Here is a 13,211-nt window from a genome sequence, read left to right as displayed (position 1 = left end):
TTTAATCTAACCCCACTGTGTTTTATTATATTTACCATTGCTCATCTTGTATTAAACTTTGAGTATTTCCTACCTGCCACCACTTCAGTTGCTGACTCAAGCCAGGCAAGCAAGTGACTCAAACGTTCCTCCTTTCAATTTTGGGTCTTTGGTCTTTTGTTATGATTAGTTTTCCTCTCAGATTCTCTCCTGTTGTTTGTAACCTATCAATGACTTTCTTGCTGCTTGATATTGCTGCTGGATTTAAAAGTATATTGTCTTTAGTATAGATTACTGAAAAGGGTGATGCTTACCTTACAGGAAGTTCTCACATTTGGAAATAAATGGCTTGTGTTGTGTGTTTGGGTTTGTTTGTTTGTTTGTTTGTTTTTGGTTTTGTTCTTGTGTGGTTTTGTTTTTTGGTTTTTGTTTTTTAGTTTTGGATTTATTTTGGGGGGTTTTGGTGGGTTTCTTTTTTAATTTATTAGGAAAAGTAGGTTATGTTTTTGACCAGGCTGCCTGTGTCTGTCTTGCCCATACACTTTTCTCTTTTCTTAAGTTTCTTTATGTAATATATATGAGTGGGAAGAAAAACTGTGTTGTCTGTAGACCTCCTTATTTTACTTGCTCTGCTCTTTTGAGGAATAGGATGGTGCTTTGGACTGTTTGACTTGAGGTCCATAGTCTGCTTGAAAGCAGCAGTAGCTTTCCAAATGTGTTGAATTTTCCAGCTGGATAATTGCAGTAAGTAGCCTGGATTTTAATGTTCCAGAAAGCACCTTGGTGAGCACACTTCTCATTTCATAACATTTCATCAGTGCACAGGTCTTGTTGTCTTAAAGATCATGTTTAAGAGTTCACATGACATTACAAGTGTGTGCATGTGTATAGTCAATACCTGTACCTGAAATAACCAGTGGAGTTGTAAACCAGTGGCTACTGATAGGTTGTTCTGAAGTGGATTATGAAGAGCTGCAGAATGCTTATGGGTGTTTTGCTTTCCTCAAGATGTTGTAATGCTGTGAGAGTTTGAAAGCTGCTGGGCTTTGGGGCTCTTGCTACACATACTGGCACATGAGATTCAGTGGATGTAACCCAGGAGATTTTCAGAGAAAGTCTTCATGATAAAGCTTTTCCATCCAGAAGCTGCTCTGAGACTGAAGGAAAAAATTATTTTATGGATTGGAAGGTGCTTAAAAGATAAGCCAAGGGTTTATCAGTGACTTTGCAGGGCAGAGGAGAGTTGGTGTGTGGAATTCCCCAGGAGCTGGTTCTGGTACAGGTGCTGCTCAGCATCTTCAGTCATCTGCAGAGAGTGTTTAACAGTGAACACTCCCATTTTGTGAGTGCTCTTAAACCCTAACATAGTCCAATGGAATTCTCACGGCAGGGAGAGCTGAGGAGGAGGCAAAAAGGGTGCTAGATGAGCCTTGGAGGTAAGGAAATGGCAAGTGTATAGGAATAGGTGATCCACACCATGCCTACATGGAGCTGTCAGTAGAGAGCTGAGCATCAGCTCATAGTGACACAGGGATGGGGACAGGCAGGTGGATGTTTAAGGGGATGGAGCCTAGGGAGATGGGGGCTGACAAGACTGGGATTCTTCAGTGGAGGAAGCAAAGCCAAGGGGGGATAGGGGCAAGGTTTACACAGCTGTGGGGGTAGTGATAAATTCAGTGCTTCAATGGAGAGCACACACCCTCCAGGACTAGTGAAGTGCCAGCTTAAAGGGGATGAGGCAGAGGAGCTTCCTTACGTACTAGAGAGCAAATATCTGGTGTCTGTCCCTAAGGAATCTGTGGAGGAAGGCAGGGCCATGAGGGCAGAAAGGGCTTAGATTTCTGCAGACATGAAAGGGAGAGAGGAGAGGATTTATTTTCCTAATGAAACCCTTCTGGGTGCTCTGGGAATGTGGCAGGATCTGGGTTGCAGGCTGGTTTTCTAAAAGAGCCTTTCTGATTTGGGCTGCTGAGCTGTGTTCTGCACTTAAGTCATTTGACTTAATGGTTTTCTTCTTTTGCAAAGTGATGATTTACTTCTTTCAAAGGATCTGTTCTCCAGATTCTCATTTAATGGGGGGATGCAGTAGCATTACTGCTGCCTACATGGTCTTTTCTATTAAGTGATGCTTTCTTGCTTACCAGCTTTCTTGATTGGCACATTCAGTTCCAATGCTAGCACCTTAATTAAAAAAGATAAGAAGGTGAGAGGCAATTACCAGGAAAATGATGTATGTTACTTTCCTCCTACACATTTTCCCCTCACTTCCTCCCACTCTTTCTTGTATCTCACTTGGTTTTCCACTTGTGTCTTTCAACAGAAAATTGCATCTTGTCTGTAAACAGCCTTAGAGCATTTTAAGGTAGAGATGATCAGCTACTACAGTTTCATAAACTTAAATTTTATTTAGTGCCTTTACCTAAGGGTCTTGTCATTGAAGTGTAATACTTTTATTTTTTAAAATGTTTTCAAACATTTGTTATTTAAGAGTTGTAATATGGGACTTATGGGTTCCAAGATACTTTCCTTAGGATGGACTAGATGGCTACAATACTGCCCATTTCTGCATTTTTTCAGCATGTCAGCTTACCTGTTTGCTAACATGATTCTAAGAAAGGGTCAGATTTATTAAGGTCTTCAGTATGTTTAGTTGCTTGGATGCCATGGTTTTTGAGTATAATACATTACAAACCAAATGGTAAGTACCTCAAATCTGCTGGTCTGTGACCACTGACCTCTGGAGTATTTTAAATGGCCTCTCAGTCTTTTAAATCTCTTGTTTCAGGAAGTTAAGAAGGATGTAGAACCCAAGGATGATTCTGTACCACTGAGGAGGGAGAAATCTGGAAACGTAGCCAGTCTTGTGCAACGTATGAGCAGCTATGGACTTCCAGTAGGAGGATTTCAGCCTCATCCCCCATCCAAGGGCTTGAAGAAGAGTATGTAGTCTTTCCAATTCCTTAATTGCGTAAGCTACTGATGTACTTTTAATTTTTTTTTCATAAGTATGTATTGTTTGATGTCTGGCTTGATTTTAAGGTTGTATACAAAAAACTGGAGATGTAAGAAGAAGAACTTGATTGTATGCCAAATTCTGCTCCTGGATGCATGGGCAGAGCACTTCTCTGTAGTTCTTAACAGCTGCACTAGGATGATATTTTTCCTGGGAACAGCATTTAGACTATTTCCAGATTCCAGAGTTGGGCTGTAACTTCAAGACAGCTCTGCTTGTGTTGTCAGGTAGCTGAATGAGAAAACGCTTGTTCACAATAATGAAAAATATTTCTGTGGTCACTTCATTTAAACATAAATTTTTGTCTACAAATTCAGGGTTTTGTGACAAGGAAACACTCCTTAATTTTTTCCTCTTCTTTGATAGACTTGCTTCTAGTGTGAAATAAGGTGGTGTCTTAGAAAATGTATGATGTTCTTCCTTTGATTGTAACTGTGGTCCCCAGGATTGTCAAGAGTGCCTTCATCTCTGATTTCTGTGTTTTAATGCCAGTATTAAAACAAGGTGACTAAAACCTTGAGCAGAAAACTTAAACTTAGCTTTCTCTACAGCCCTACAAAAGAAAATTAACTTGTGATTTGTATTTGGGTGCTTCAGTCTTGTAGGAGCCTTTGCTCTAAATTATTCTGGCTTCCTCTCTCTTAAGGAGTTGCAGGCATTTATGATTTAAGCTTGCTTGTTCTAAAAGAAAGAATTCAGAACTTACTGTTTCTGGTATGTTTGTGCTTTGAGTTTTTGCCCATAAAAGGAGCAGAGCCACCAGTTGTCATTTCAAGTTCTGCAATGGGACCACCAGATGTACAAATTTGTTGAAACCTTCTTCAAGGCAACTCAGGTTGTTACCTTCAAAGCAACTTTTTAGTGAACCTGGTCTGTATACACAGATTGGCAACAGCATATATGTGCCTGTTAGATGTTTGCATCAGCAAGCTTTTGAAAATCTGGTCTGAAAGGTCAGTGCTGTTCCTAGATTAATGCAAGCAGGTTCTGAAAGGCAATCAACATGATTCTTATGGGTCCTTCCAACTTGAGATACTCCAGGATTCTGTAATCCTGTGCACATGATCTGATACTAGTTCAGTTGTTGGCTATTCCTTCTGGTCTCCCTAATGCTTGGAATAATCCCATATTCAGCATGTCTGTGGTCAGGGTAGTAGGTACAACTTGATTTCTAACTCTAGTTAGCAGCCAGAGTGCTCTGGCTACTCTCATCCTCCTAGAATAGAGTGGTGTTCAAGCACCTTCCTTTAAGCACAACAAAAACCTCTTGGCACAACAAAAACCTCTGTGTTTCCATTTTACTTGCTGTTCCCTATTTCCTGGAAATAGCAGGTTAAACAGCTCCTGCAGATCCTATTTGCTGTGTGCCTGAGAACTGCTCACTTCTTTCAGAAGGTTTCCAGTGCTTACTCTTTTTTCCATTTATGGTCCCTAACCCTGCTAATATGAGGTTTACCACATTAAAAATAAAGGTAGACTTCTTTAAAAATAATGTTAGACTTCTTTAATAGGAAGTTTCCAATGTTCAGTGAGATATGTAGGCTGTCTGTGGCTGTGAGTCCCTTGTTTTGTTCCCATGTGCAGCTCTTGCTGAATTCAAGTATTTTATATCATGTGGGTGTGAAAGTGCAGGCAGGATTCCCATCAGTTACCTGGCTGTCTTTATTCAGGAAAAGAAAAATACAGAAGGTGCAGTAAATGGTGGTAACAAAGGGTCAAATTTGGTTTGCCCTGCACAAAACAAATAAAACTTTTAAGTTGTTTTGGAAAAGGACAAAATTGCCTGAGTGCCACCAGCCCAGCAGTCTTGCAGCACCATGTGAAGTTGGTGTGGTGTTTTCTGAGAAGACTGATGAGGTTCCTATGATAATATAGGTATTTTCAGGACTAGAAGGCAGTACTTTATGGGATTCTAGGAAGACTGGGTTGAAAGAGACCTTAAAGATCACCTAATTGCAACCCCCCTGCATGGGCAGGGACACCACCCCACCAGCCCAAATTGCTCAAGGCTCCATCCAACCTGGTCTTGAACACTTCCAGGGAGGGAGAAGCCACGACTTTCTTGGGCAACCTGTGCCAGTGTCTCACCACCCACACAGGAAAGAATTTTTTCCTGCTGTCTAACCTAAATCTCCCCTCTTCAAGTTTTAAACCATTTTCCCTTGCCCTCTCACTATACACCCATATTAAAAGCCCTACCTCAGCTTTGTTGTAGGCTTTCTTGTTCTACCTAAATTGAGTATTGCAAAAAACAGACCTCAGGTGTGACAGTGTGTTCTGTATGTGAAATGCCTCTGTGGGTTTGTTTTCTCTCTTTTTTTTCCCCGTTTAAACATAACTGCAGTATGAAAAGGAATGCTGAATTCAGGCTTATACCAAATGGCCATGACTTCTAAATTTGCCTGGTTTTGGTAGCAGTCAATCTTGTAGAAAGGAGAAGCCCTGAAAGCACTGTAGGAGGTAGTAAAGACCAGTGAAGCATTCATTGCAATTACTGTTAACCTAACAATCCCTCTTGGCTGCTGTCTGAGTTTCAGTGGAGGTAACAGGATGTATTGTGTGGGCAATTACCTGTTATTGGAAATAACCCATAGAGTTTCATGCTTTTGGTTGATTTGCTTCCTGCCTCTTTCAAGCTTTTTAGAACACAGACTATATATCAACATGTAGAAAATTCTTGATTTGTTGAGTCCCCTCTCAGAAGTTTCAGGTGCTGACTATTGCTCAGATGCCTGGTGTGTTTTGTACTGAGGGCACTGGGTGTGACAGTCTTCTAAACATCTGACTTTTGGACTCTCAACACTGCTATAAGACATATAAGACATTGCTATTTCTTGGAAGCAGTATCTGTGCTTTGAATTTGTTTTTTTTTTACCCAGCTGATCTTAATGGCTGAAGCCTGAGTATGGAAGCAGTGCTCAAGCTTTGCCACTTCAACCTTTTGATTCTTATTTTCACTCAAACTGTGGCATATTATTTTTGTGGAGGATAAGGAACATGTGGGTCATAGCTCAGGATGACAATTGCCTTCAGAAGTATTCTAGCTGCTTAGTTATGAAAAAGGTCTGAAGACAGGGCCTCCTGTTTGAAGAAGAAATGCCTAATAAGCTGCCTGGGTTCAGCAGCAGGATATCTCCAGGAAATGTGCAGAATAATCAGGCAGTGGTAGGTTCACACCACTCTGGCTGGAGGGGTTGTTGGAAGCCCCTTGAGTCCTTTACCCCATTGGGGTGTCATTTTGTCTTCTTAATGCCTTCAAAGCTATAAAGCAAACATCTAAACACTGCCCTTTAGTTTGATATGGCCTTTGTCAAACCCTGCTAATTGAAGCTTAGGTTGAATTTCTGGAAAAGGGAGGGTTTTTTGCCTTTGGAGATAGAAATTAGCTTGGATTTTGAAATATGAGCTGAGCAAGTATTAGCATTGCCTCAGACCTGTAGTTAGCAAAGTCTTTGTTAGAAGGCAGAAAGGCTGTGACACTTTAGTGCTGTGCAGAGCAAAAGATTTGTTACTTCTTTCAGGATTCCTTAAAGATTAAAGGCTCAAACTTGAATATTTTCTTCTATGCAAGTGCTAACACTGCAACTTGTCATTCAGTCAGGAAATAGCTTGAAAATAATTGTACTGGGGATTTATCTGACTTGCTTGTGTCAACATGCTTTTATATAGCATGTTGGCAGCTGGCAGTGTAGTGTTTTATTTGTAATCAGCAATCTGTGAAAATCAGTGGTATCCAAGCTCCAAGATACAGCTCAGTAGCCTAAAGTGACACAAGCAAACTGAAAAACCAGCAGCAAATGCTTCATAGCTTTGGGATGATTTATGGGTGTTCTGGTTAGATTTGCTCCTGGGTGGAACTAGTTTTCCTTTGCAAACATTCTTTCTTTTCCCATTTCCCTTGAATCAGGGTCTGGGTCCAAGAAACGACAGTGCAAAGTGCTCTTTGAATATGCCCCACAGAATGAGGATGAGCTGGAACTCAAGCTGGGGGATGTGATTGACATCAATGAAGAGGTAAGCTATTTTGCAGTGATGAGCATCTCTTCACAGGGACAAAATTCAAATTGTTTTGGATTTTTTTGGCTGAATACTTTATTATAGGGATGTTGGAAAAACAGCACACAAAGTAGTATATTTGAAGCTGGTAGTTGAGGAAGTCTTTCAGAATCTAATCCTAACCTCTTAGAACCTCCTAGCTGCCCTGTCTGTGATCCTTGTTTTTAGGATGCTTATACTAAAACTGTTTGACCAGTTGCTTTAAAGTTGGCATGCTGTAACTTGGTTTAGGTAAAAAATATTATTTGACCTGATTTTCCAGTTTCTTATTTTCTTGCAAACTCATTGAAGCTTTGAGCTAATATTGATAGCATTCAGCACAGAAGCCTGTAGGTTAGGACAATCTATTTCAACCCACTTGCACAAAAATATGTAGCATACAAATTTACTCAACAAATATTATTTCTTCCTTTTCCATTGTATAAGAAATAGACTTAAAGCTATGTCTTGATGTTCAGACTGTAGTGGCAGTGGTGCTGTGTATTTGAGGGGAGGTTTCTTACCATTTCTTACCTGTGTGCTTCCTTGGTATCTGTTCTATTCAATAGCAGCTTGTGTTGTGGGACACTTAGATTTGGGAAGAGATCTTTTAGACCAGTGGAATCTGTTAGGGATCTTGTGGAATCTGTTAGGGATCCTGTAGAGAAGAGTGGAGCAATTATGGAAGGAACCTTTTCAGAACTGGGTGGAAAACTCAGCATGCTCTGACCTTAGCTGGTGCCACCTCACTACCATCCTGGAGTCTAAGGAAGAAGTCTGAACTTTTCCTCCTATCCACATGTCTGCTGGTGCTTTTTAAGTAGCTCTATGAGATCATGTTTTTCACATGCATGACCTCTTTTGAAGTGAATGCTAACTCTCCAGGATCCTGACAGTTGCCAGGAAGGCCTTTTCCATTCTCCTAGCAAGGAAAAAATTTGCTTTTAGGTACATTTGCACTGACGACTTCTAGAATTTGTTCTCTTTGAATAAACAGAGAAAGTGACTTATAAAACTGGTTCACTAAAATCAGTTTCATAAATACCATACTGAGGTGGGCATTTTGCTAAGGAGTGTTCTTGGATAACCTCACCAGCTTAATTTGTGGATAGTGCCTGTATGCAGCAGTTGTGAATTTGAATGATCCAGTGAAAGCATTTACAAGAGATGATACAGGCAGCAAATTATTGCAGAAGCTCCTGTTTCACACATAATAACATCTGGAACTATTTTGGGAGGGATGTTCAGCGTGATGTATCAGAGGTGACCAAGCAGCCAAAGAGAATAAAAAGATCAAAGCATTTCCTTTTTTTTAAGGAAACATGAATTTTGTTTTACTATTTCCATTGCTTTTTTTGATCAGTCCCTCTGCTTCTTCCTTTCCTAGTGATTTGAAGATACATATTTGTGGTAGTCAGCCTTTGCTACTTCTGAAAGAAACTGTCAGTAAAAATTTTAGGTAAATGCTGCCAGGTAGCAGCTAGAACAATATTGCAGCTAACTGTTAGCACAGTGATATTTGCAGCTGGTTTTATGATGCTGTGGAATAGAATCAGAATAATTTAGGCTTGAAAGGACCTCTAAAGGTCACGTACTCCAACCCCCCTGCAGTAAGCAGGGACACCCTCAGCTGGATCAGGTTGCTCAGAGCCTCCTCAAGCCTCACCTTGAATATCTCCGTCCATGAGGCCTCAACTACCTCCCTGGGCAACCTCTTCCATTTTTCCACTACCCTCATGGTAAAGAACTTTTTCCTTTCATCCAATCTAAATCTCCTCTAATTTAAAACCATTGCCTCTCATCCTATCACTACAAGCCCCTGCAATGAGTCCCTCTCCAGTCTTCCTGTAGGTCCCCTTCAGACACCAGAAGGTCCCTATCAGGGCTCCCTGGAGCCTCCTTTTCTCCACGCTGAATAAACCTGAGAGGTGTAGGGTAGGTCAGCTGCACAAAGCTCTGCTGATGCACCAGAAACATGAAGAATAGTAGAAAATAACATCCATTGGTTCTGCAGAATACTGGGATAACTTGTCTTAGGTAACTTGTCTTTGCTACTGTGAGACAGTTTGCTTCCACTTTTATATAATAGATGCTATTTATGTATATATGCAGGTAACTCATAACTGTTACCTGAAGCAAAGATCCTTTGGTCACATTTTTATGTGGTGAAAATAAATTAAAATGAGCTTCTCAATGGGATCAGTTCAACCAGTTACCCAAGAATAATTCAGTATTTTGCCTTTGCAATTATTTTAATTGACTGAGTGGTTACAACTGACACCACTCATCATGAAATTAAAGGTGGAGGGGGGGCAGATGGGTTCAAAAGTTGAATGGCTGATGTTGAAGAGAGCAGGGTAAAAAGATCAGAGGTAACTTTTAGAGAGAAGAAGGCCCTTGTGCTGTGTGCTAGCTGAATCCACAGGGTTTTTTGCTTGCAAAACATGTGGGTTTTGTATGCAAAATACCTGCTCAAGGTGGATGTGATAACCATAATTGCTGTAAAATTGTTTTTCCTTTGTATCTTCCCACTGCTCCTATCAGATGCAACTCTTAATCTTAAAATAAATTTGCTGTTACATTTGTAGTATTTGCATGCTGTTTTATCAAGCATAATCAAAATTAAAATGACTCCATTAGTGGAGTTTCTATTAAAATAAATACCAGTTTGGCAAAACTGCTTGTTCCAGCCTGCCCCACCCCTCTTCGTGTGGAAGTTTGAGGTTTTGTCATCTTATAGAATTAAGTTGATGGAATTCATACTCAAAAAAAATTACTGATTGTGTGTACCAGAGCTGTAACTCCCTCTTGTGGAAATTGCATTGTGTGGTATGATTTTTGCAATGGAAGATAAGAGTTGTGAAATTGTCATCTGTGTTGCTAGTGCCCAGAGATGCAGAAATGCTCTCCAGCAAAGCATGTAAGAACTTGTTTTAATCTGTTTTTTAATGTCAGTAGCTTTTTTGGTAATCTAGTTTGTATATAGACATTTTAAAAAAACAAAAATTGTGTGTTGAGGAGGCAAATACACTAAAGAAATCTGTGTTTTATTCATGACTGTCTCTGAACTAGCATTGCTTTGCCTTGCAAGTCTGTAAAGTGCTTTGCTGACCTTATTTATTGGCAGATGACTAAATGGATACTTGAGGTGCTTTCTGTATAGTAAGCATTAAAATAAAACTCCTTTTCTTATGCTGTAGAAAGGGTGAATCTCAAGGCATTTGCATTTTAGTTTCCTGCTATGTATTATATATAAACATGAGGCACTGGAGCCTGATCAGCACTTGTCAGAAGTCTAAGCTCTAAATTCTGTTTCAGAGGACCACACTCTGAATTTGACCCATCCACAGCAAAGCTATATTTGACCACCAGTATGTCTTTAAAAATAACAATGCTCTTTTCATTGCCTGTCTGTCTGCAGAGCTGCCAGGTTTTGCATGTGTTCTGCTTGCCTGGAGGTAGGCTGATGTGTAAAAACTGTGTCTGTGTGTCAGATGTAGTGACCTGCAAAAAACAAGGCTAAAAAAAGATCATGTCAACAAATGCTATTGTTGGTTTTGGGTTTTTTTTTTTCCCCTTCCCTATTGTTTTTCTTTTTCTTTCAAAACCAGCTTTCCAGCCCCAAAATAGAGCAATTCAGATGAAATCTTTTTGAAATTTATCCTAATTATAATTTTTAAATTGTTCTGGTTAGACAATACATTTGAATTTCTTTCATTTTTTTTTTAAGACATCTTATAAAAGTTTTATAAGTTTATCAATTTGAAGAGCAGAATTCTTCCTTGACCCCCTGGCATTGTTTTACACTGTCACCTCTGTGTACCCAGATTTTGTTTGTTCTTCTTTTGACTCTAGGGTATTCCTGATGCAACCACTTTCAAGTCAGCAGTGATAGGACCAGAGGAAATGGCCTGAAGTTGCACCAGGGGAGATTTAGTGTAGATTTGAGGAAGAATTTCTTTATGGAGAGAGGAGTTGGAACGGGCTGCTCAGGGAGGTGGTGGAATCACCATCCCTGGAAGTATTTAAAAACTGTGTAGATGAGGCACTTCAGGACATGGTCTAGTGGGCATGGTGATACAGATAAATATTTTTTATCTATTTCTTGGGGGAGGGGGATGTTGACAGTTGGACGTGGTGATGTTAGAGGTCTCTTCCAAACATGACAATTCTGTGATTCTCGGAATAGCAAAGCCAAAACAATTGGTCAGCCAACAGACTTTTATCCTTAGGACTGCTGTGTGCCAACACAAAATCCTCATGTGTCTTGACTACCTTCATTGGCTGCCAGTTCTGATGGGAGGGTATCTGTACCTTCTGATGCATGCAGAGGTGCTCAGCTACTTGTCTCCTGCCAGAAGGAATGGAAAAACTTAAGTTTTCCATTACTCTGGGAAGTCTGTTTCTGTTCTACCCAACATTATCTGTAGAAATTATATCTTTGAAATTTGTTTTTTGATGGGCATTGTTTGAAGCTGTTCAATGGACACAAGCCCAGTGGGAATAGGACTGGTGGAAACAAGACAGATGGCAGCAAGAATACATAAAATTTCCCTGGACAGGCTAAAATGACATCTTTATTTCATAAAGAGTTTAATATGATCTTCTGCTCAATGTCCAATACCTGTTACTCTGTTTTATCTTGAGAAATCTGATCAATATTTTGATGCTTATTTTCTGGATTGTCATGGGCCAAGTCTCATGTTTCAGGACAATTGCTGTAGTGATAGAAGTGACAATAATTATTTTGTTGCACTTTTTTTTTCTTTTTTTTTTCTTTCTTTTGTTCTTACTGTTTCTTCATCTTTGGTAGTTTTTTAAAAAGAGAAATCATGAACTTCCCTGAAACTGGGGAATTTTATAAGTGACATGGTGATGGAATAGATGGGAATAGATGTTTGCTTTATTGGTAATGTGCAAAATACTTCTTTCTCTACAGGTAGAAGAAGGCTGGTGGAGTGGAACACTAAATGGCAAGACAGGGTTATTCCCTTCAAACTTTGTGAAAGAATTGGAATTGACAGATGATGGAGAAACACCAGACAGTCTGGATGACACAGGTGGTATTCTGTTTGTTGTTAGCTCTTTACAGAGTAATTTTAAATCTTAGGTACAATGTGGAGTATTGAGGTTGTGGTACAACAGAAGTTGTAAAGAATTCTATCTGTGTAAGAACAGTGAGTATTTAATTCATTCTAGAAAATATTGATGCTGAATATGAAGATCCCTGTTCACTTCTAATAAAATTGCACGAAAGGTCTTGCTCTTGCAAATGTATATTCTGCATTTTGTCACTAAACATTTTATCATATTCAGAGCTGAGCTTTTTTTAGTATTGTATATAAAACTGAGTTTACTAATAACTTTTCAGCTGTGATCTCACAGGCTGAGCATGGAAAACTTGAATGTTTAACCATGTCAGATGAGAATGAAAACTTGACTTGAACCAAAACATTACAGTGAGCCTCAACCTAAAAAAACCAGGGCCCCCTTCCCAGGATTAATTATGTTTTTATCCAACAATCCAATGTTTTTAAGGCAGTTTGTGCATTTTTAGCTGTTCCTTTGTGCCTATACCCATGTTGCTCAGACAGAAGCAGGCAGTCTGTGGCTGAGCAGCAGTGGAGAGATGAGGGTGCCAGGCTGGTAAATGCTTTTCAGGCAATTTATTTTCCTGACACCACACTTCAGAGGCATTCTGTCTAAGATGACCTGTTTAAAAGCTGGGGTGATCTGACACTGCTGGAATGGGCATGTTTTGGGAGCAACATCTTAATGGGAGTTAATCGATGCTTAATTGTGTATTGTTGCAGAATAAGAGATTTTTTTTTTCTTGTAATGTCCATCCTCATTTTGCAAGATGTTCAGTATTGATTGTTTCTAACAAGGGTATTCTAACATGTAGGAAAGAAAAGTTTTGCTTGCATTTGTTTGGTAAATTGTGGAAATTACTGCACTAGTGTAAAACATATGTTTGAGCAGTCTCAACTATCTCAGTGGCTGTCTCCATAGAGGTCAAATTCCCTGAGTTTAGTGGGGCCTGATGGGGTGAATTTACAAATGGGTATGTGTTGTTCTTAATTCCTGGACACTGAAGTCAGTGGTAACTGAACAGTAATTTGAAGTAATTGTTATCTGTCAGTAACTAAGACATTACAATTTTCAGCCCCTCACTCCCCCCAGG

The 13,211-nt window shown here is 39.7% G+C and overlaps 1 protein-coding gene across 5 annotated transcripts in view; it reads left to right on the top strand.

Annotated features, from left to right (window-relative positions):
* Positions 1 to 13,211, top strand: part of CD2AP (CD2 associated protein) — an 81,769-nt gene that overhangs the window by 37,562 nt on the left and 30,996 nt on the right. For all 5 annotated transcript variants that reach the window (XM_030448244.1, XM_030448243.1, XM_030448242.1 and 2 more), the window contains 3 exons: positions 2,765 to 2,918; positions 6,900 to 7,006; positions 11,967 to 12,087. In XM_030448244.1, coding sequence (XP_030304104.1) covers positions 2,852 to 2,918; positions 6,900 to 7,006; positions 11,967 to 12,087 — 295 coding nt within the window. In that variant the 5' untranslated portion in view covers positions 2,765 to 2,851. The remainder of the gene's footprint in view (positions 1 to 2,764; positions 2,919 to 6,899; positions 7,007 to 11,966; positions 12,088 to 13,211) is intronic.

The sequence above is a fragment of the Calypte anna genome, chromosome 3 (genome assembly GCF_003957555.1).
Source record: "Calypte anna isolate BGI_N300 chromosome 3, bCalAnn1_v1.p, whole genome shotgun sequence".
NCBI lineage: Eukaryota > Metazoa > Chordata > Aves > Apodiformes > Trochilidae > Calypte > Calypte anna.
This window is presented reverse-complemented; position numbering and strand designations above follow the sequence as displayed.